The sequence below is a fragment of the Alexandromys fortis genome, unplaced genomic scaffold (genome assembly GCF_014885135.2).
Source record: "Alexandromys fortis isolate MF-2015 unplaced genomic scaffold, M_Fortis_MF-2015_v1.1 scaffold_0, whole genome shotgun sequence".
Taxonomy (NCBI): domain Eukaryota; kingdom Metazoa; phylum Chordata; class Mammalia; order Rodentia; family Cricetidae; genus Alexandromys; species Alexandromys fortis.
The window spans coordinates 45,631,367-45,655,485 of NW_026067949.1; the positions used below are offsets into that span (position 1 = coordinate 45,631,367).

General features: G+C 45.0%; 1 protein-coding gene across 1 annotated transcript in view; it reads left to right on the top strand.

The window, feature by feature from the left end:
* Positions 1–24,119, top strand: part of Fras1 (Fraser extracellular matrix complex subunit 1) — a 398,956-nt gene that overhangs the window by 335,847 nt on the left and 38,990 nt on the right. Inside the window, exons 48-58 of the mRNA XM_050150115.1 lie at positions 3,075–3,199; positions 3,457–3,597; positions 4,959–5,186; positions 7,956–8,069; positions 9,734–9,884; positions 10,851–11,010; positions 12,877–13,045; positions 14,997–15,243; positions 16,457–16,801; positions 18,537–18,697; positions 19,820–19,967. Of these exons, the coding sequence (XP_050006072.1) occupies positions 3,075–3,199; positions 3,457–3,597; positions 4,959–5,186; positions 7,956–8,069; positions 9,734–9,884; positions 10,851–11,010; positions 12,877–13,045; positions 14,997–15,243; positions 16,457–16,801; positions 18,537–18,697; positions 19,820–19,967 (1,989 nt within the window). The remainder of the gene's footprint in view (positions 1–3,074; positions 3,200–3,456; positions 3,598–4,958; positions 5,187–7,955; positions 8,070–9,733; positions 9,885–10,850; positions 11,011–12,876; positions 13,046–14,996; positions 15,244–16,456; positions 16,802–18,536; positions 18,698–19,819; positions 19,968–24,119) is intronic.

Below are 24,119 nucleotides of genomic sequence, written 5' to 3' on the forward strand. Positions count from 1 at the left end.
CTCTACCTGTCTTCAATCCCCAGCTCTTCAACTCTGGGCTTCTTGATGTGTGTCACTATACCCGGTTTTTACATCCTAAAGAGACAGACTTAGTTCCTCATGCTTGTACAACAGGAATTTTACCACCTATGCCATGTTCACAGACAAGAACTAAACTATCAATGCACAGTAAACTTCAAAATAACTAGGCTAAATGAAAGAAGCCAGGTACAAAAGGTTACATGCCATGTTTATAAAAGGAGAGACCACCAGCCAATGTGGAGTAGCAGGAACCGGTCATGGTTTCTTTGAGATGAGGATGGAGTAGAGATGGAAGCATGGGAGGATTATGGGATGTCAGTGTGAATCCTTTTGGAGTGATGGATGTGTTCACGACTTTGACTGAGGTAGTCCCACTGGAAGCTTACATGCAATTCATTGTGTGCCAGTTCTAACAATAAGATGTTAAAACTACTCATAGGTTAACTCAATAAAACTGTTTCAAAAGAAACAAGAAAAGGTTCAATCCCAAAGCACACAGCCTAAGTCCCAAGAAGAATTAGCTATAATCTTAATCAACCATTGTCAGGCTGTGGTTCGTAAAGGGATCAGGCAGTTGGGTAGCTAGCCTGAGAGTCTAAATGTTTATTTTCCCGTGGACTGTGAAAATAGATCCACAACAGAGAGAAGAGACTTGAATTCCTCAGCATAGTCCATCTGTAGTTTGAAAATCGTGTCTGTGTTTATGCCTGTGGGGTATGTACACTTGCTCCTGTGTGTGCACATGTATGCAGGTGCTCTTTCTTGCACGTGTGTGTTGATTGCGTTGGGTGGGTTACTAGTCTAGAGGTTTGTAACTCACCCTGCAATCAGTTGTTCCAGGGTCTCGGAGGGGCGCTACCTGGAAGGGAATGAGCTAGGACAGAAGAAGGAGGCCAAGCAGATTTGTCAAAGCCTCCGTTATTAGGATCATGGTTGCTGCTTATATAGCCCCTGAAAGGTAGGGAAACTGGACTCTTGCCGCGTGTTCCAGGTCATGTAGGCCAGGTTACATTCGGACAGGTAGGCCAGGAAGTCACAAGTTGCCACACCTGGTTCCCTGGATAGCTGGAGTGTGAGGCGTGTTCTGCTAACAGATAAGTTAATTGGATGTGGGGCAGGTTCTCTCAATAGAACATAATTATGGGTGTGAGGTTCTCTGCAGACTCCCCAGGGTGATGGTTCCTGTAATGATTTTTAGGGGGAAATGGCTTGTGACACGTGTGTGCAACGGTAGAGCTCAAGTCTCTTCCTTGATCACTCTCCACCTTATTTTTGAGGCAGGGTCTCTCACTGAACCTTGAGCTCACGAATTCAGCTAGGTTAGCTGATCAGTGAGCGTCAGCGCTCCACCTGTCTCCACGACTCTCTACTCCAGGTGTAGACTTGTGCTACCACGCCAGTCTCAGACACGAGTGATGGGCATCCAAACTCAGGTCCTCATACTTGTACAGCCAGTGTGCCGAGCTGCTGAGCCATCTCTCCGATGCCTGAAGTTATTAAATTAGTAAAGAATGGCATGGGTTTCTGTCCAGCCGTAAGACAAAGCTGCAAAACCGGAGCTGCATTTTTTTCCCTGTCAAGAACTGATGTGGCAAGTGCAGGAAAATCAAATGCCTCATCAGAAAATGAATGCCCCAGTCGCCAGAAGGCCCTTGCATCTGGGTGATGAATTTCAGAAGATAGAGACACAAGGGGAAGCCCTGTGGGTTGATTTCTTAAAGACAAACCTGGGGTACTGACATCACACTTCAATAGATAGCAGTCAAAGCAGATTCTATTGTAAAATAAAGCTGGTTTTACCAGGATTAAGAGTGAAAGATAATAGTTCCTAGGAAGTGGCAAAGGGATGTCAAGGCCAGAATAGCAGACTAAATTAACTAGATCAGAAAGGCAGGACTTTATCACCGTCTCTTGTGTCAGCTTTCCTATGGTGCAGGGGCTCAAACATAGGGCCTTATGCATGCTAGGTTAGTACTCAACCAACTGAGCTACACACCCACCTTCAGTTCAACATTTTGTTTTATTTCCTCTTGTATGCATGGCTGGTGTGTATTCTAGAATGTTCTACTGATAGAGACTTATCCAAGCAGAATGAAAACTCATATCTGTATATAGTCAAGAACACAGATATTCACAGTAGTTTTATTTGTAATAGCCCCAAACTGGCTGGCCTGAAACTTACTCCTTTGCTAAGGATGACCTTGAACTCCTGATCTTCCAGTTACCTCCCAAGGTCTATTTCAGCCTGGTATTGTTTAGTCGTGATTGATGCTTGACTATAAATCCCTGTAGGTCTAAGATACAAACAAGGATTTTTGACTGTTTTTGCTGAAATTTGGGGGATTTAAAAACAGAGCTAATCTATGTTTGAAGAATAACATCACTTTAAATTGCTTAAATTTTGAAATGATGATTTCTTTTTCTATGTCACATTATTAAAGACCACAGTTTTCTAGGTCATGTTCAGTTGACACAGGATGGTTGTTCAAACCCCAAAGTTCGGCAGTAAATGTCATTACTACCTGCCTGCCTAAAATAGCATGAGATGCTAGGCTCACATACATGAAGTTTAAAGGGACCTTGAAAGATACTGGGACGGTTCACCAGTCCCACAGACAGACTGTGTGTAGCTGAACCTCCTAACTGCAGTGGTCAAAGGTAACTCATCACACACGGTCAAGAGTTAGGCCAGAGTTTCAGAAAGGGTTGTGAAGTGATAGGGGAATGTAAAACTTAAGAGAATAGAGTTGGGACAGCAATGACTCCAAAGCCTTTCAGAGATTTTAGCTGCATCCAAGAAAGGAAAGGAGCATTTATCGAGCACCTCCCGTTGCCATGGCAAACAAAAGCCTGGATAATCAAGTTAGCATATACTGCCAAAGAACATACGTTGTTATAGAAAAATAGTCTATGAACTACACAAGGTATTCAAGGACAGGGCATGAACGCTGTGTGTAAAATACATGTGATTCTGCGGGAGAGTCTGGCATCTCCCTGCCTGGAGGGATGGCTCATGTCTTGATACTCCTTTTTCTCTCTTCTCCTCTCCTTAGGCATCCAGATTAGTTCCTTTACTCAAGCAGACCTGACTTCAGGAAGTGTTCAGTATGTCCATTCCGGTGAGCCCGGGAAGCACTCGGACGTCTTCAGCTTTGTGCTGTCTGACGGCGTGCATGAGGTAAGAGGTCCTGCCATCCATCCTCGAGTGGGTTTTGATCCCTGGTTTTCTTCATTGAGAGTAGTGGGCAGACAAACTGGAGATATGAAATCATTGTGTTCCTCTATTCTTAGCCACAGAACAGAAGCAGCCCCCGACAGCCATGGGCTTGAGCCCCGGAGGGTTCATGTCAGGTTTCTTCTGGAGTCAGCCAGGCCAAGGGTTGAGGAGAGGGTGGTACTGGGGACGGGCACCTCACCCACCTGTTACTGTTTTAGGTGATGCAGACCTTCCACATCACTATCCACCCTGTGGATGAATCACTGCCCCTTGTGCAGAACCGGGGCATGCGTGTGCAGGAGGGCGTGAGGAAGACCATCACAGAGTTTGAGCTGAAGGCAGTGGATGCGGACACAGAGGTCAGTGGCTTTCCTGTCCTCCCGGGCTGAGCAGAAGTAGGGTTGAGGGCAGGTGCTGCTTTGAGGAGCATCCTAAGAGTTCTGCTCAGTGGTGAGGGGAGTGCGAGCCCTTCCCCCCCCCCAAGCAGAAGTAAAAGCAGAAGACACTGACTTTCTGTGAAAAATCAAATTTGAGATCAAGTTCCTTTTCAATTCAATTCATTCTCACCTCAGCTTGCACATAACCACCCTCTACATGCTGACTTTATTATGTTTCCTAGAGAATAAAGGGGTGACACTTTACCCAAAACATGTTGTATTGTCTTTCAGTGGATGGGCACTTTGTGCCCTCTGTACCTCTCTTCTATTTTACCTCTTGCCCCCAGACTATTTTTCATGGTTACTTGTTATCATAATTTGAGCAAACTCCAAGAAGAGACTTTGTCCAGAAAAAAAAGTATGGCATATTGGGAGGGGGCAGCTCTCCTTTCAAGATGTTGCCCGGGTCGAGCATTTAGCATGTAGACTTGATTAGACTGACATGAAGCTCACCACTGACTTATAGGTCCATGTGCCCCCTTCTCTCTGCCTGGGCTTCACTGCACAGCTGTGCCTTCATCGAATGTGCATTGCCTACTGGGCTGTAGACTCCGCTCTATGTGCTAAGAGCATAGCTGTGGAGAAAACAGAAAATAGTCCACAAATTTACAACCTTTCTGATTGAGGGAGAGAGGGAGGGAGGAAGGAAGGGGGGGGGGGGGGGGGGAGGGAGGGAGGGAGGGAGGGAGGGAGGGAGGGAAGGAAGGAAGGAAGGAAGGAAGGAAGGAAGGAAGGAAGGAAAGAAAGGGTGTAGAAAGAAAGGGATGGAGGGAGGAAGACAGGGACCAATCAGACATGGTCAGCATTAAGTGAGATCATGATTGGTGGACGCGCTATTTTAGGCAGAGTAATCAAGGAACGTCTTTAAGGAGATGCTCTCTGAACAGAGACATCAGTGGAAGAGCAAACAGTGCAGTTACCAGGGAGAATTCACAGGCAGAGGACACAGTGCAGAAGCCTCAGGTTCCAGTGCTTTCTTTCGATCCTGAAGCCAGGAGGCTGGAATCTAGTGACCAAGGGGCAAAGAGAATAGGCAGCCCAAGCCTTCCCTCTAGTCCAGCCTGCGCCGTGAGGCCTGAGGACAGCAAATGTACACGCTCCACACTCTGACGAAGGCTCTAAGATGGAAGCCCAGTTGAAGGAGAGAAGATGGTATCTCTCACTACCTTCTTTGTATCTATAAAGAAAATACAGGCTGTATTTGATGGCTTTAGTCTGCTTCCTTTACCAGCTTCTGCCGCCACTCACTCCAAACTTGCCTCTCGCTTTTCTCCTTTTGGCAGGCTGAGTCTATCACCTTCAACATCATGCAGCCCCCACGCCATGGCACCATCGAGAGAGTTGCCAGGGGGCAACGTTTCCTCCTCACCTCCTCCTTCACTATGGAAGACATCTACCAGAACCGTGTCAGCTACAGCCATGATGGCAGCAACTCCCTCACAGACAGGTTTACCTTCACTGTGTCTGATGGGACCAACCCCTTCTTTATCATTGAGGAAGGAGGGAAAGAGGTGAGGGTCAGTGGTGGAGGGAGAGGCCCAGCAGAGCCTGTCAGAGGCCTTGTGGGAATTGTTCCATGTAGCGCGACACTTAGTTCTTACTCTATTAATGTTAAGTATGTTGATTCCGGACAGGTGCTTTTCCTTAAATCTTCATTTTTCATCTGTAAAATGGATAAAATAATGATTGTTAGCCTTGAATGCTTTATCTAAACACCAAAAGAGACAGTCCTGGTTGAGTGTTTGACACTGTGGGCAACTAGTAAGCCCCCAGCATGACATGGTAACTATTAATATTACTCTTTATTTTTTATTCTTTTCTTCCATCTGGTATTTCTGTAACATTGCATAGCTCTATATTCTCTTTCTGTTTTTTGAATAAGATTCCTCATTCCAACCAGAGTCACTCAGTCTTGGGGATTTAGAGTGGTTTTGTGTACAGGAGACACACAAATTTTGAATCCTGGCTCTGCCACTTATTAGCCGAGTGAGTGTCTTTGTAAGTCATGTTCCTTTTGAAAACCTCGGTTTCCCAGTCTGTAAAATGGAGGAGGTACCTCTCCTCTTTGTGTACATTGGGGCCTCTGCCCCGAGGCAGGCCCAGAGAAACATCAGAGAATCTGTAGGCACCAGCTTCTATATTCTATACTAAGGGTCCTGGCTGCTTATGTCAAGCAACTTCCACGCTTTAGTTCCTTCAAGATTGAGGGGGAGGGAGCTGGGGAGATGGCTCAGATTGAATGTGTTCTCTACGTGGTTGTAAGAATCTGCATTTAATCTCCAGAACCCTTGTAAAGAGATGGGTATGGTGGTGTGTGCCTATAATCCCAGCACTAGGGAGGTTGACAAAGACAGACTCATCCTTGGAGCCAATTTAATTAGCAAACCCCAGGTTCCAGGGAGAAACCCTGCCTTAAAACCACAAGGTGTTTAGCTACAGAAAAGCAACACTTGAGGTTGATTCTTGGGTTCTACATGTGTGTGCTTGCACACACACACACACACACACACACGCACACACGTGCACATGTATACACACATACACACAAATGACCTGTGTTCAGACTCCTTATCTACTGCCTTCTGCAGAGCTCCACTATTTCATAAACTCTCCCTGTAATAACTGCATCTCTGGTAGAAGGTGGGCCAAGGACACCCCAACCCCCTACACAGCTGTGTCTGGCTCCACAGAAGCAGTGTTGGTGAGCAGTGTGCCCACAATCTGTTGTACCCCCAGGACAGCAAGAATCTCAGTCCTGGCGAGTTTCTGTCCTACACTATTGGTGGATAATTATATTCCTGGAAGGGAGAGCTTCTTCCTGTGTCCTTTAGAGACACGGAAGGTCATCCTCTGCAGGTCACTGCATTCGTAGGTGACTCTTGGGATTCCTCTGCCTTGTCTACATCTGTCCTGTCTGTTCCATGGCAGGCTATCACTTTGTCCTTTCTCCTGCTGTAGCTGCTGCTCCTGGTTAGCTTGACTTTCAAAGGAGAAAAATAAATCAAGACATATCAGCAATGGCTACCCTCTTAAACACCTAAGTGTCAGAGCAAGCCTTCGTGGGACCACGTCATCCTAAAAAATTGAAATTGTATAAATTGTAGATTGAGAAGCTAGCATCTCACTGCCCTGCATTGCAACTGGTACCCACTCAGGGCCCGTGAGTGTGGGATAGGACTATAGCATGTGTACCTGTCTGTAGATAGGGCTCTCTCTGTGGGTGGAATTACAATGTGAATCCCCTTTCACCATTTGTTCCCATAAAAGCTTTTATTCTTAATTTCTTCTGCCTCTTACCCACAGAGGGAGCACTGTCCTTAAAACAACCCAGAACAAAACAGAGAAAGAAAAGGAAAAGACAAGCTCTCTGGGCTTAGAAGCTTCCCTCCCTCTCTGAGCTGATCCCACCTGGAGGCTTCAGCATCAACATTTTAATGATGCTGTTTCCAGACTCTCAAGAAAACTTTAATGCAAGAAATTGAGAGAAAAAGTATCTGTGAATTGTTTCATCTTAGGAAATGTTTTTTCTTTCTTTTTTAAATTATTTTTTAAGTTAGGGTACAAAGTAATGAGTCTCTACAGAATTTTCATATGTCTATGTCATTCTGCTTTGTTCTGGTTTATACACCCCACTGTCCTGCCCAGCTTCCCTTCTTGGTGGTCCCCTTCTTCTTCCCCCAAAGATCCACCTTTTGCGTTCGTGTGTGTGACTTATATTCCATTATCCCCTTTTGTTCCCCACTCCCTTTAGAGCTGCTCCTCTCATGGTCCCCTTTCTACGCCATTTGTACACAGTAAAATAAAGAACCTGACATCAGAGAAAGCATGCAATATTTATCATTTATTCCAAATCTAGCATCATGACATCCCCTGAAGAAGACATAAGCGGACCCAACCACCACGGCACACACTTTTAGCCCTAGCTAATCGGGAGCTTGAGGCAGGAGGATTTCTTGAGCTCAGAAGTTCAAGCCCAGACTAAGCAATGCTGGATAACCCCATATTAACACACACATGCACATGTGAAAACCAACTTCTACAGCATTGACACCCTTGAGGTTAAGCAGAGACATCGTTGCTTTTCGTTTCTGGGTCCATGCTGGACTCCCCTTGTCAATCGTCACTCTCTCTGTGGCCTCATGTCAGTTGTGATAAGAGGTGGAAGCTAGCTTTCCAGCCTGCACTTCGTCTCTGACACGTGCAGGGATCCCAGCGGCTTAGAGACAGGGTCTGGGAAACTCCAGTGTTGGTAATGAGTGTTTTTCTGGCTTCCCCTACAGATTATGACTGCAGCACCTCAGCAGTTCCACGTGGACATCCTCCCAGTGGACGATGGCACCCCTAGAATTGTCGCCAACCTGGGTCTGCAGTGGCTGGAGTATATGGATGGCAAGGTAAGTCCTTCAGTGTCCTCGCTAGGATGGAGCTACCCATCGCTGAGTGTCTGCTGTTGAATACACCAGATTTCACCAAAGTCCGGGGTGAGGAACTTTATTTTAAACAAAAGACAAAAATTGAGTATGTTATTTCCACTTCTAGTCTGTTGGCAGGAAATTGGTCAGATGAGCACAGGTGTTTCACGGGAGGCTGGGAAATCGTGTCTCGAGCTGGGCGGGCGGGCTCTCAGCTAAAACTATTAACTTCTAAGAGGGGAGAATGGACTCTAAGGAACATTAAATGCTTGCCCTAGATAGAAAGGAGCAGATATCTTTGTCAGCAATTGTCCTCAGAGGAGTCCTCCTTCGGAGACCTCCATCTCCCGGTTCCCAGCAGGCCATCTGGAAGTGCAACTCAGCACTAACCCAGCATCAGCACCCGCACAAGCGCATCTCTTCCCCTTTCAGAGCTTTGATTAGTGATGTTCATCTTTGCCATGTCTTTTTCATCCTCATGGACTGAGGGTAGGGTGTGAGGGTGCTTAGCTATCGAACTGTTGGGTTTCTTAAAAATGAATACAGTAGGGTTGAATAAATGGCTCTGTCATTAAAGAGCATGAAGATGTAAGTTCAGATCCCCCAGCTCCCATGTGAAAAACCGGGCAAAATGGTGCATGTGTATAACCTCAGTGTCAGAGGCACAGAGACAAGCGGATATTTGGAGCTCAATGAAAAGCCATCCTAATCTAACTGGTCCAGGTTCAGGAAGAGACTGTTCCACAAACCAAGGTGGAGAACAATAAAGGAAGACACCTCACATGGATCTCTGGCCTCCACATGTATATATGTATGCACGTGCATACGCGAGTATGCATGCACATACACACACACACGCATCAGTGTAAATTCTTCTTACACACTGACTTTTTCTCAATATTCAACTAGAGTGATTGTTTTCTTGGGTAGACTTGGGTCTACTTCCCATACCTCCGCTATTCCGATAGCAGTTATTAACATTTCCAGTGGCCAGGTATAGTAGCACATTGCTGTAATCTGAGCGCTTGGGAGGCCGATCTAGAAGGATTCCAGGATTCTAGTTAGAGGACAGTCTACAGTCCATAACGAGACCCTGTGTGACTAAATAGATGTATAGTGAAGTCACCAAAGACTTCTAGTTTTTGAAATCCAAAAGTTAATGCCCTGCCCTTTTCTGTTTAAGCCCACATACATAGAGTATTGCTCACTGCTCTCTTTCCATGGTCTTCGGATCTTGCCCTGTGTTGACTGGGTAAATGGGTAAAGAAATTAAGCTTAGCTGGTATATTTGAGCAGTATCAGGGGACAGTATATTTATCCTAATCAACCTCAGGATTTTCAGCGATTCTCCTAAGGTATAAGGCTTAGCCATTATATCATTCCTCCCAGGTTCCAATCCTCTTTCAAAGCCAAACTGAAATCCCCTGCTTATTTCCACAAGACTCTTGCCCCATTGACCCCGCTCAGGAGCCTTTCTTTGTGAAATCTTCCAGAGCAGAGGCTGGCATAGTTTCCATCCTAACAGTTTTCTGTGCAGCAAATGCGCTCAGTAAATCACTGTGCAGCCGAATTAAATCTGAGTCAAAGGGTCTTGCTCCAGCTTAATTCCCACCTCAGGAATTAAATTTAATGGGTTTCTATTCCAGGCAACCAACCTGATCACCAAGAAGGAACTGCTGACCATGGACCCGGATACAGAGGACTCGCAGCTTGTCTATGAGATCACCATGGGCCCAATGCATGGCTACGTGGAGAACAAGCTGCAGCCAGGCCAAGCTGCAGCCACCTTCACCCAGGGTGGGTTCTTAGGAGCCCAGAGAGGGTCCATGCTCAAATGCAGCTCCCACGGTCACTTCCAGCTACTTTTGCAAATGGACCATCTAGTATCTAACCACCCCCTTGCACATTTTGCTCTTCCCGGGTTTCTTCCTGTCGCTCTGAACCAGAGAGCTTCCTCTCCACCATGTCCCCCGCCCTCAGGGTTCTAGGTGTTCTGGAAATGACACGTGGGACCGCTCGGTTTCCTTATAAGACAAACAACAAACGGGCTGCCAGCCCGAAAGATTTGTGATCTAAGAAGTTTATTGTTTTATTCCCTAAGGCCGATGGCATTTACTTTTAAACATCTTCAGCCAAGAAGTTAAAGTCTGCTTTATAAGTGTATAAGTTACTCGACAGAAATAGTTACCTTTTGGAATAACATAAAGCAGGTCGTTCTGTAGTTCTGTTTAGCTCGTCACTGCTCCTCTTGGGGGACGGCTGTGACTAGACACTCACATGGGTGACGCTGTCCTTTAAGGTCCGTGCTCTGTGTTCCCTTCCCAGCCCGTCCTCAGTCATGCAGAGCTGTCTTGTGTGTGAGGTGCTGCTGTCAGCCAGGCTTTGCCTGTCAGCACACACCTTCCTGCACAGAGGATGGGGTCAAGGCTTGTCTCTGTCAGCTTTCAGATTTGCCCTTCAACACCCCGCAGACACTCTCTCGGGTGCTTTCTGTCCAGACCCCAAGATTCTCCTTTTCTATGAGCATAAAGGGGCTCTCTGTAAGATAGATATTTGGACATGAAACTGTAAGACTTTGCTTTAAAACTAGGACAAATCTTTTGTTTTTAAGACTACTATACTTTTTAGAGTTTTGACAATCAGTCCCTCTAGCCCGTTAGAAGACCAGACTAGACTCGATATGTTGGCCAGGGACCTATGAGCGTGTCTTTACACTTCCACATTATCTCACCGTGGATTCTGGGACTCTTTTTTTTCTCACAGAGGATGTGAACTTGGGGGTGATTCGTTATGTGTTGCATGAGGAGAAAATCCAGAAAGTCATGGATAGTTTTCAGTTTCTGGTGAAAGACAGTAAACCCAATGTGGTCAGTGACAATATCTTCCATATCCAGTGGTCTGTCATCAGCTTCAAATATACCAGGTACAGTCTTTGTTGTGTACTGTGTAGTGAGAAATAAATCAAGCGAGTAGAAGAAATTAGGATGAAATACTATAGAAGGCAGGTCCATTATTTTTGATGGTGGTGGCGGTGGCGGTGGCAGCGGTGGCGGCAATGGTGGTAGTGGTGTTGGTAGATGGTGGTTGTGAAGCTAGTAATAACAGTCATTAAAATAATTGCTTGAAATCTTTATTGGATGATATAATGTGCATACCAGGTACAATGCTATGTTCTCAACATAATTCATCCTATTCTCTTGCAACGTGCAAGTCTGAGATTCACAGTAACAAAGCAGTAGAGGCAGGAGAAGGCTAAATTCCTTAGCAGTGTAGCTCATGAGCAGTAAGATAAGATCTTAAACCCAGTAATCTTTTAAAAAAGTAATTCATTTATTTTTATTTTATGAGCATTGATTGGTTTTTGCCTGCATGTGTGTCTGTGTGAGAGTGTCAGATCCCTTGGAACTGGAGTTCTGGAGTTAGACAGTTGTAAGGTGCCATGTGGGTGCTGGGAATTGAACCCAGGTCCTTTAAAACAGCAGCCAGTGTTTTAACCACGGAGCCATCTCTCCAATCCTAAGCCCAGTAATCTTCACCATCCTCTTTCAATGCTTCTTTTGAACTCTTTTGTTTTTATCTTCAAGTTATAGAAGGTAATCCAATAGAATTTGTAGGAAAAACAGAAAATAAACCTTCAGGTCGTGTTTTTCCAAGGTTTCTCTGAACTTCATAGAACTGTCCATCACATATGTAGATTGAGATGCTTGCCTCATCCAGTTATAGAGGAAATCCAGGAGCCGTCATTTGATGGGCAGACATAGGGCTGCTTTTCTCCATTAATCTAGGGGTCTTATTCTAGAGAAAACAATTTTTAACTAGCGTTTCAGAGAGCACTATTCTAAGATATTAATTTCTTGATAGGTAGGACAACTAAACTTGCTTCCAGGAGGCTGAGACATACCTTCCCCGCTCTTGGACATACTCAGAATAATTAGAATCAATTGTAAAATATGTCATATTTTGAGATTTGCCTTTAATTACCTCTTGATTGTTTCACCTCTAAAATTAAACAAGTTGAGTAAACAATATCTTCTTTGGTTAGCAATCCTCCAATTCTAGTGGACTGAGCTGCCCAGGGAACTGACAGTGTGGGCCCCTCTCTCAAAGGCATTTTGCCTAAAACATCCAATGAGACACACACACACAGGCTGAATGGCTGTCTTCATTGGTGAAATTCGAAGCCTAGTTCACTGCTGTTCTCCTCTGGCTTTTCCAAACCTACTCATTATGAATTAAGATCTTGAGAACTAGCTCTTAACACATCCAGTACAAATCCCCGTGTTAGGCTGAGACCCCTCCCCGCCCAGGCTGGCACATCATAAAACTCTGTCTAGAAATCTTTGTACTCTGAGCTCCAGCTCAGCCACCACCCCAGCTCAGTTGCAGGCATCCTTCAGATCCGGCTCAGTGGGCCCCTACTGAAGCTGTCCCTAACAACTGTCCACACAGCTTCATCTCTGGCCTTTTCTGATTACTCTGCCCACTTGGGAAAGGTTCTTTGTCCCCTCCTCAGGCTCTGAGTTCTGAAGTTTGTAGCTCCTGTTACAATGTTCTGGGTGACTCTAGTCTCCTCCACAGTGAGTAGGTGGCATTCTTTAACCCCAGTATCCTTGTTCATAGGGGCTGTGACTGTCCCTGGTAAACATCTTCTATTAATTTATGTAAATTTTGAAAGCACTAAACTGCCTGTCCTTAGAAATGCTTGAGTCCTGGGACCAAATATCACAGTGAGTGGTCTCTTTATAGCCCCAAGACAGATTTCTGGAGCGTGACTTTTATGTGTCCCTAGCTATAATGTCAGTGAGAAGGCCGGATCTGTCAGTGTCACGGTGCAGAGGACTGGAAACCTGAACCAGTATGCCATTGTCCTGTGTCGCACCGAACAAGGCACAGCCAGCTCCAGCTCCAGGGTCAGCTCTCATCCCGGACAGCAGGATTACATGGAGTATGCTGGTCAGGTAGGTGTGGAGAGGACCACTCGTTCCTCGGCATAGTTGCAGGTTACGGTGGTGCCCTCAGCTTCTTACCCACCTCCCTTCCCGCCCACATCCTCCTCAAGAAATTCCCTCATACACCCTTCCCATAGAACTTTGTTCTTCAGTCTGCCTGCTCGCCCCTGAACTATCTGCCAGGGCTTACATCGTCATCTGGCTTCTAGGTGCTTACGTTTTACCTCACGGCAGGACTTCATCAAGGTATTACGTCCCCGCTCAGTTCTTGGTGCTGTCCCTTCTCTTCCTGAAAGTATGGGAAGAGTCATAAGCAAACCACTTAGCGAGTTCTGAGGATAGAGTAGATGAGAGGGGGAGCTTCAAATAGTAAAATTGATGGGATTGAGCGGTGGACTGCCGAGAGGGTCAGAGGGCAGCATGGGTGATGCTTCCCTGGCTATGAGAGGATGGTCAGGAAGAGCAAGTTTGACAATATTCCATGCTGGGATTTTTGTTTTAGGCACAATGAGTATCAGTTGTCTTGAGCTGGGGCTACAGAAAATTCCCAAGTCAGTCATCTCTTTTCCCTTGAGGGTGGTGGTGAGAAAGGGAGATGAGGACTGAGGAGGTTGGGTAGGGGTAGAAGTCTATGGTGAGTGCACACTTAGTGCACAGCACGAATGAGGGCCGGGTGGAGAGTGAGCTCCTTCATGGGTATTTATTCCGTGTTTTCCAAGTCAACGTGATGTTGACCCGTGATATTAGGAGTTAAATCTCTGTAAAGCAAAGTGGACTATGTCCTTTCTCGATGTTCAGGCATCGGCTAGACTAAGAGAAAGCCTTTATGGTAATGAGGACGTAGGAAAGACCAGAGAGGGTAAGGAGTCTTCAGCAAAGGGATGTCACATTTTTCAAGAAAAGACAAAGGTCTTGAGTGTGTTCCAGATCTTAAACAGAAATCTAATAGTGTTTTGTTTTCTTGAGGGCATTTTGAACCACAGATGAGCAAGAACTCAGTTTAATCAGTTGGTTAGGTATGCACTAATGATTTTGATGGATTTAAATTGGATATTCTTCAGATTTGGGTGCCCTTAGAGACTACTGACTAATTCTTACACTGCTTCTTATTTTAACTGCCTCAGTTTACACAAACAACTATATTCTGTTTAAAGGGTTTATCCTTGTTTTATTTATTTTCTCTGTTTTGTTTCTCTTCTACTCCCTTCTCTTTTTCATTCATTCATGCATTCTTTTTTTTTCAGACAAGGGTATAATGTTACATTTACAGCTATATGTACACAATATAAGTTCTTTGTGTTGTACTTGCTAAATTCACTCACAGGCCTAGCCCATTTTAGGGCAAAAGATTAGCCTGCTGTGTTAAGTGACATTTTAGGGACTCAAACTCAATGATTCAGTGCAACAAGAGTCTCTTGTTAATTTTTAATTATATGAATAATATAATCAAGGCAATGGTGATATATTTGTGTAATGCTTTAAAATATCTTAACACTTTTGTCATATAGTTTTCTTTAGTCTTCATAATAATAGCGTAGAAGAAATATCATTATAAACTAAGTACCTGATGTTCATAAACTGACATAATTTTACCTCCGGGGGGAGGGCAATCAGCACCTGAAACTCAACCGTCTTTACTCTGAAAGTGGAGCTCTTTCTGCTTCAGCTTGGCCCAACTAGAAAGAGCACTGAGCAGCCAAATGATAATTGTTAATAAAAAGAACACAAATAGCTGTCACCCATTTCTCTAGTCACCTGTGGTAAGACAGCTCTTGCCCTCCATGTTCTTCTACAGTAAACTAGCCCCAGTTGTGTGAGAAGAACAGGAGAGGTGGTGACTAACTAATATGGGAAGAACAGGGATGTGGCAGTTGGATGCTCTTTTCTCGCAATCCCCCCCCCCCCCGAGGAACTGAACCAGGGAAGGCACGATTAACCTCCTTTTGTTTCCTTGTGGCAGGTGCAGTTCGATGAGCGAGAGGACACAAAGTCCTGCACCATCGTCATCAATGATGATGACGTGTTTGAGAATTTTGAGAGTTTCACTGTGGAGCTCAGCATGCCAGCCTATGCCCTGCTGGGCAAGTTCACCCAGGCGAAGGTCATTATCAATGACACGGAGGATGAGCCCACCCTAGAGTTTGATAAGAAGACCTACCGGGTCAACGAGAGCGCTGGGTTTCTCTTTGCACCTATTGAGAGAAAAGGTCTGTTGTTGCCACAGGTGATGAGGAGCTATGATAATAACTAATGCCTGTTGAGCTCTTCTGTATGCTGAGAGCTCAGGTTTCACATCAACTTGTGTGTATTTTTTTCCTATATGAGCCCACTGACTCCCAGAGCAGCTGTAATGTTGAGTCCGCCTGTATTGCGCTTTACCAGAAGGGCTCCCTTCTCAGGGCATGTAGTTAGAGCTCCATTTGTTCTTGAAGGCCATGGAAAGACGAGTTAGATTTAACTTGCATTATTCATTAACTTAGTCTTTTTAATCAATCACCCATTCCATAAAAGATTTATCAACTGTGGTCAAGGAGAGAGGTTATATTTGTGTAAATCTCAGGTTTGGGTGGCAGAAAATATACTCAAAGATTTTCCTACCTGGATTTTAAGTATAATGTTCCGATGAAAAATATACTCCCTTTGGGAAATAAAGGGCAATTTCTTAAGGCTGGGCATTCCGAACAGAGATTTTTTGGGGTTTATGATTGTGCAGTCCTGACGCTTTAAAACACACAGGCATGAATTCCCCTTTCAAGACCAGGTGAATGCAAATGACGATGTCAGGTTTCAGTATGAATCTGCTGACTGGGTGTTAGTGAGATAAACCTTAGCAAACACCGCGTGGAAGACAGGTGAGCCCCACTGATTGCTCTGGGCCACCACGCCAAGCCTGCAGCAGGCTGCCACCAAGGGATGTGACTAATGAGCGAGGCCGTTTGTGTCTTTATATTCTTTTATATTGTTTTGTATTGTTTTGTCTTTCCTTTCTTCAAACAAGCTTGTTTCTCTCAGGGAATTAAAGTGCAGAAGTTTCCCCAGAGAGGCAGTGAACTGTTCTCAACTCCCTTCCTTCAGGACACAATTACTTTGCTACTTAAAGTACCAAATATGCCTCTTATCTTTCCACCCGCTGTGGTCTTAGATGGTGGGCAATGAGTCTTGTGAATTAACAGAGCACAAAATTTACAGAATAGGAAATCCATTCCAAGTTATTTGGGGAAGTATCTAGGGTATATTAAATCCTCAAGCGGTTTATACCACAGGCTTAATAGAAACTGCAGTTCAGGAAGGTTGCCTGTCAGATTTGAGCAGAAATACTGACGGAATGTGTCGGAGGGAAAAGCTCATTAAGTCGCTAGAAATGTTCAAATGTGAGAAGCACTCACTCCCATGCTCCGACTCTCACTGTGTGCGCTGCAGGAGACTCAAGCAGCATTGTGTCTGCTGTTTGCTACACGGTCCCCAAATCGGCTATGGGAAGTAGTCTCTACGCTCTGGAATCAGGTTCCGATTTCAAGTCCAGAGGGCGGTCTGCAGAGAGTCGTGTGATATTCGGACCCGGTGTCACCATGTCCACCTGTGATGTCATGGTCATTGATGACAGCGAGTATGAAGAGGAAGAGGAGTTTGAGATCGCCCTGGCTGATGCTTCTGACAATACCCGCATTGGAAGGCTGGCAGTGGCCAAGGTGCTCATTAGTGGGCCCAATGATGCCTCAACTGTCTCCTTGGGCAACACGGCTTTCACGATCAGTGAGGATGCAGGTAATTGGGAGTCCAAGTTCCTGTTTAACAATGTCCTAAAGACGTGGAGAACGTCATTCCTTAGGGGCACTATTGTTGGTCTTGAACAACAGGCCGTCAAGACCAGAAGTGGAAGGTAGTGAAAAGAGAGAGTTCTACCCACTTCGCTTGCTCTTTTGGTTAATGGCAGAGAAGTAACTGGCATGGAGCTTCATGGTCTGGTCTGACTTTGTGGCCCAGAGGGACAATGTGGCCCTAATTATTCTGGCTTGTGAAGTGGAGCAATGTGAATCACTGAGGATATAGAGAGTTATTTAGTGTACTGTCGACTGCTGAAACAAGCTTCCAAGTTTCAGTGTCTTAACACATGGTTCATTATCGTTTATATGTCGGCGCAAAGGAAGTTACTGGTAAGTTTCTTCTATACACTGTTTTAGAGCCCAGGCCCTTTCCTTCTTGTGGCTTTTAAGAGTCTCAAAGTCTGTCACGTGCCACTGGCAGAGGGAGACAGCAACTGTACTGAAGATCAAAGCCTTCTAACTCTTTGACGGGATTCTGAGCCGTGTTGGGAACTAACACTTCTAAAGATTTAGTGTGTGTGTCTGTGTGTCTATGTTTACATGTGTTTGCATGCACATGCCTGCACACACATGCGTGCATGCACACAATGCATGCACAGGTTTTCAGGTCCCTTGGAGCCCAGGGATGATATATCAGATCCTCTATGCGAGCAGCAAGCTCGCTTAACTACCCAGCCATCTTTCCAGTTCCCGGGACTAATATTTTTTAACACACACTGAATGCCAAGCATGATGTCATGAGAGTCCTGTGCATTCTTACTCCATCCTCAGCAGATCAGGTAGCATTGCATGGAAAAGCAGGTTGAGGCCCAGAGAAGTCAAACAAATGGCCTGAGTTTACTCAGCCAGAGACTAGAGAGAGGACTCAGTGTTTAAGAACACTTACTGCTCTTTCTGAGGACCTGGGTTTGGGCCCAAGCACCAACATGGAAGCTCCAGTTCCAGGGGATCCAGGACCCCTTTCTGGTCTCCATGGATACCAATACACACATACATGTAGACAAAATATTCATACAGTTAAAATAAAAATAAGTGGGTAAGTTTCTAAAAAAGTCTTCATATACAAAAAGATATGTGACTTATATTGAGAATGTGTTGTTTGCTGGGGTTCTCAATCTCTATGGTTATGAGAATTAAATATCTTTAGGGTACTGCACATATGGTGAGCCCAAAAGATGAGGCTTGTTCCTAAGATAATAAGCCTATATGGTTTGAGTAATGATGTGTGCACTGCTAGATAAACAAGAAAATCAACCGAGTTAAAACATTTCATTAAGAACATGCAGCCCCAGGTCCCTTGAGCTCATTACTGACTTTTCTAGTTGAGGCTCTTATCTTAGCGGTTTTTTTTTCTCCTCGGATAGGCTTGGATTTGGGGTGACAGGTCATCCCTCAGGTGAATGTGAAACCTGCTCTTTCAGAGGACTATTTTTTTCAGTGCCACCCCCCCCCAGACCCTCCTGTGAGTCTTCTCTTGACCTTGGGGTCAAGGAAAGGGAGCTATGATGCCTCTCAGCCCTGCCCAGAGGGGCGGAGGAACATGGCTAAGGTTGCATTAGACAGAGGGAGTGTGGGAAAGCCGCCATCACTGTTGTACTGAGAGATGAGTGTCCTGAGATACCCGCTGATCTGTGGTTCAAGGTTAGACATTAAAAACTGCTATTACCTTAATCCAGGCACAGTGAAGATTCCAGTCATCCGCCACGGCACTGACCTTTCCACCTTCACATCTGTCTGGTGTGCAACACGACCCTCAGACCCAGCTTCTGCCACTCCAGGAGTTGACTATGTCCCAAGCTCAAGGAAGGTGGAGTTTGGGCCAGGTATCACTGAGCAGGTGAGCCCACAGCAGCCAAAGCACCTCAAAGTCAAGAGTCTCATTGTTACCGGTGTATTTTATTTCCTTCTTCCCTTCCTCCCTCCTCCATCCCGCCTTCCCTCCCTTACTTTCTCCCTCCTTCCCTCTCTCCCTTCCTTCCTTGAAAACAGATTCTTCCCTCATACGCTGTATCCCGACCACAGCTGCCTTCCCTCCATTCCTCTAGCTCACCCCTCGCCACCTTCCTTCTCCCCTAGATCCAGTCCCCCTCTGTCTCCCATCAGAAAAGAGCAGGCCTCCAAGAGACAGCAACTAAATACAATGAAACAAAATACAGTAAGACAAGGCAAAAGCCCTCACACTGAAGCTGGGCAAGGTATTAGGAGGAAAAGAGTTCCAGGAGCAGGCAAGAGTCAGAAACACACTCACTCCCACTGTCCGGAGTCCCACAGAAACACCAGGCTAGCAGACACAACACACACACACAGAGGATGTGGTGCAGACCCTGCAAGCCCTTGCGTGTCCCTTTGGTCTCTGTGAGCCCACGAGAGCCTGCGTCGTTGATTCAGTTACCGTGTACTCCTGGAGTCCTCTATCCCCTCTGACTCCTACAGTCCCCCATCTTCCATGGGATTCCATGAGCTCCAACGGGAGGAACTCAGTGAAGACCTCTACTTTAGACTCTTTCTGCAGGATGTCACTAGTGCAGTTTCTGCCTGCTTTCTGAGTCGCTTCAATATATTAAAATATTACAACATTTTAGTCCTTACTTTCTTTGGAAATAGAGACAAACAGAAGCTGGCATGATGGTCTTTGTTTCTAAAGCTTATAGCCTGAGTTTGATCCTTGGTACCCACATAATAGAAGGCAAAAACCATCACCTGCCATTGTCCTCTGATCTTTACACTTTTACCATGGCACACGCGCATACACACACACAGAGACACACTTTGCACAAATTCATGAAAGAATCTTCTTTAGCACCAAATACCCAACAATGCAAGCTTTATTGACATTGTGAGAATGTGATAATGAGATTATCACTATGAATGTAAATAAAACTAAGCTAGCTTTATGACAATGAAGATGCTAATGCTAGGTGTTGCGCCTTCTCTGAAGTTTGCTTTGTCTCTCCTGTAGTACTGCACCTTGACTATCTTGGATGATACACAATACCCAGTGATTGAAGGACTGGAGACTTTTGTGGTTTTCCTCAGCTCAGCACAAGGAGCAGAACTGACCAAACCCTTTCAGGCTGTCATTGCAATTAACGACACATTCCAAGACGGTAAGAGATTGGGAATACCTGCTGGTTTAAAGCCTATTTCTCTATTTTCCTAATTTCCATGTATGTTACATTGTATCTCATCTGTACTTTCACTCGTGAAATCTGTATGTATACATATCCATGTACAAATGCATGCATGTGTGCTTGCAAAGGCTTTGAGGAGACAACCACTCATGTTGCCAGTACTCTAGCGGGTTCAGAGAGATGCGTAAGCATTAGGCCTTATCTTCAAGAAGCTTCTGTCTGATGTAGCAGGTTTTACAGAGGTGTGTCGGTTCTGATAGGACTTTAGCCATGGATGATAAAGGAAAGCCTGTTATAAATAGAGAGGTAAGTATAGACAAGTGTGAAATATTCAGTGATGCCTATTTGGGGAACTGGAATGCTGACTTCTGCATTGAACAGGACAGCAGTTGAGTAGAGGCATGAACGGGAAGTTGCAGTGAGTCTGGTCCTATGGGGCCTTATGTGCTGGCCAAAGGGCTTTGCAATGGAAGCAATGTGTGGTCATGAGCAGAAGTGGTACAAGGTTTCTTAGGAAACTAATATTGGCAGTAGTGAAAATTGTATGCACAAGTGGACAGAAGCAGTGTGTGACCAAGATCCAATCACCACTGAAGACATGCTGTACATAAGTGAGGGCAAATACAATAGAAGCAGTAAAGAACCAAATCCAGTCACCACCGAAGACATGACGCAAACGTGAAAGCTGCTTCTCAGTGAGGGAAGTTAGCACTTTCAGAACATCTGGATCCATAGGTGGGTCCAGACATTGGAGATTGAGTCATAGTTTCCAGGGAAGTTAGCACTTTGAGAACATCTGGATCCATAGGTGGGTCTAGAGATTGGAGATCAAGCCATAGTTTCCAAGTGAGGCAAGAGGACTCTCAGCAGCAGCCCCAGTGGCTGATGACAGAGTCAGGGTTGAAAAAAAATCTGCTAAAGTAGGAAGAGACAAGCCACAGAATGATGTTTAATGTTTTTATTCATCCTTAAATAGTCATGTGTGTAGGAGCAAAAACTGCAAATGGCAAAAGATACACCATGAAAAGTTAATCTTCCTCATACTTCACTTCTCAATTATCCATGCCCCACCCCCCACCAAACCAATCGTTTGATGTGCATTGTTCATGAGGAATATGCGTGTGTTTGTGTGTGTCTGTGTATTTGCATACATATATGTATCTGCATGTATATGTAACAAATCATTAAGGTATAACTTACAAAGTGTGCACTAGGAGAGTGAAAGAGTCTTACAAGCTCTGAAAACAGACATCGGTACAGTCCCCATGGTAAAGGTGCTGAGAAGTCCCCACCCCCTGTAGGGTTCACTCATGCCTTTTGTAGGCAGTCTCTCCCCTAACTGAAGCCCTAGCAACCATGGATCTGCTTCCTGTCCCTGAAGTTTTGCTTTTCCCAGAATGTCATATAGATAAATTCTGTAATCCGGCACACAGTAGATTTTATTGCATGTTCATTTATTCTTGGCACATCTATAATTCATCATATGAACCGGTCAGACTCCAGTAACACATACAATCTTCATTGCACTCTGAGGAACACAGAAAAGTTTTTTTATTTTTTTCCATTATTTTATTGGTAGCTGTTGGAGTTCCATCCTATGAATTTGATATACAAAAAAATGTTTCTGTTCTATTAGGAAGGCTACTACATGTATTTTATATCAAGAATTTACCCCAGAAGAGAAACCCACAAGCATACTTTAGTGATCGTTGTAGCCAACAGTATTTTCTTAGGTTGGTCACCTCTCTTGCTTGTGGTCACCGGTTGTTGTTGAGACCATTCGTTGTGCACACTTTTGGGTACAGGGGTTTTAAGACACACTGTGTCTGACCTTCACAGTAGCTATTCAAGTTGTGACACTGAGATTTGAATAGTGTGTGTAAGACCATATGAAGAGTTGATGGAGGGCAGAGGCAAAAAGTCAGATCTGAGCCATCCTGTTCTGCCTTCTGGTTCCATCCCCTGCCTTGCTGTCTTTCCCCATGCAGTTTTAGCTGGCATCTCCCCTCTTGGAGGCAATGTCTGCTCACTTGAGAACCGTATAAAATCAGCCTTTGCCTCCCAGAGGCAACCGCTCGCTCACCTTTCTGATGCGATTGCTCACATTTCTGATGCAATCTCTGGTACTTTTCTCTTTTGCTACTGTGCTAAATTCAGGACCCTAAATAATTTAGGTTTTCTTGGTTTTATTTGCCTTGTCTGAAATTAGATTCTAATGTGTATATGAGTATTACCAGCAGATGAGAAAGATCTTGTAGCCTCTGTACCCTGTGCATACAGGAGAGTAGTCCTTACTCATTAACTCCAAAGAATCCGAGGTGGGATTGCTGTGAACTCTCCAACTTAACCATTGCCTGAAAAGAGGCCTCCACATAGCAGGCATTGTTATCACATTTACGTTGTCCATGACCAAAAAGATGAACAGAATAATAAACAGTGTCGATGGAACATTCTATGCACCTGAATTGCTCAGTATTGTATCAGTAATAGAGAACAGAGTCCTGTGTTTTATTTCCGGATCTAAGACTTATGCAAATAAATACGTTAGCCATGTAGAACCAATGTGCTAAGAGAGCTGCTCGGTGATACATGCATTATGTCCATTGCAAGCCCACGTGCTTTGGGGAATACTCTCTTTATGCATCTACGCACCCCAACAGAAAAAAGAAAGGACCCCTGAAATCCTGGAAAATCCAACCCCCTGGTCACTGCTGCCTCTTTCTAGGACTGCACTGCCCTGAGAAACAGTTGACAGATGGCATCAATATGTATGAGAGTCCTAAACACAAAGCCATCACCATGCACAGCGTGTTCTACTCTCTTGCATTGTCTCTTGCCAACCTCCTGGTGGATGTTTCCCAAAGACAAGGGGGTGTTTATTCATTTATTTTTTCTGTGCAGACAGGACTGTCCATGTCTCCAACCTCCAACATATAGGAATAGAAGTGACAGTGAGTATCTTGTCACAGATGGAGAGAGCAGAGTGTTTACGGCTCTGTAAGAATCTGGGGCTGATTAATACATGAGAAAATATGACCACTTCAGCCCTTAGCTTTCTTCTCTGGCATGAGACATGCCAGGCCAGTCTGAAGCTTTTGACACATGCCAAGAGCAACACAGCCTTCCTCTTGTTTTGTTCTCCCCATGGCAACACACCTCTGTTGGTGTCAAACACCTTGCACTGGGTGACAGGCCCCTACATAGTTAAGATGTAGTCACTAATTTTCACTTAGGAGTAGGGCTGTTTGAGGAGGAGTCTACTGTCTTTTTGTGAGGTTATCATTGATACCAGTAGGCTCAGTTCTGATAATAGGATGGGTTTGTCCTTCCTACATTCAACCCTTCTAAGCTAGAGTCAATTGAAGGCAAACAGACCTTTCTAGATACGAGCTTTCAGAGAGGTGAGCTGCTCCCAGCAGCTCTTTCTTTAGGTTTGGGAGGACACGTGCGGAATGCAGCCACGAGAGTGATGGGAGTGTGGGGATGCTTTCCTATACCTCCAAAAACAAAATTCATCTCAGGAGGCTTTGACATCTGACTCCTGGCACTGTTCATGGAGAAACTGATAACCCACAGTCAACCACGCTGGGCTTGGGGAAATGTCTCAGTGTAGAGCATCACCATGGGCACTGAGGCAGCAGAGAGGGAAAGAAGTCCCTGGATGAAGAAGCATGAATCTGGCGGCACGTGCAAATCTAAATATGTTCAACCTACCATATTTGATTGACTCCTGTGGACGCTGAGTGTCATGTCTGTGTTACCTTTTGAAAGCCAGTCCCCTCAGCCTCCTTTGAGAGGCTCATATTTTTGCTTTGCAAGTTTAAAACCCCCACATTCAGAAAGTCTACGTAATTTGCCTTGTCATGCAGCCAGTATGGAAGGTCAAGCCTGTTTCCTCTAACCCCTTTGTTTCCAGCCACCGTTCTTTGGGCTCCTTTCTAAAGTCAAAAAGATTATCAAGTTTCAGGGAACAGCTAACTCGCAGATAACTCCATAGCTCTAGTCACAACTCAGTTACAGCCTGTGAAATTCAACACATACACACATGCATGTACAAACACACATACACACACATGCATACACACACACATACACACACACGCACACACACACACATATATATGTATA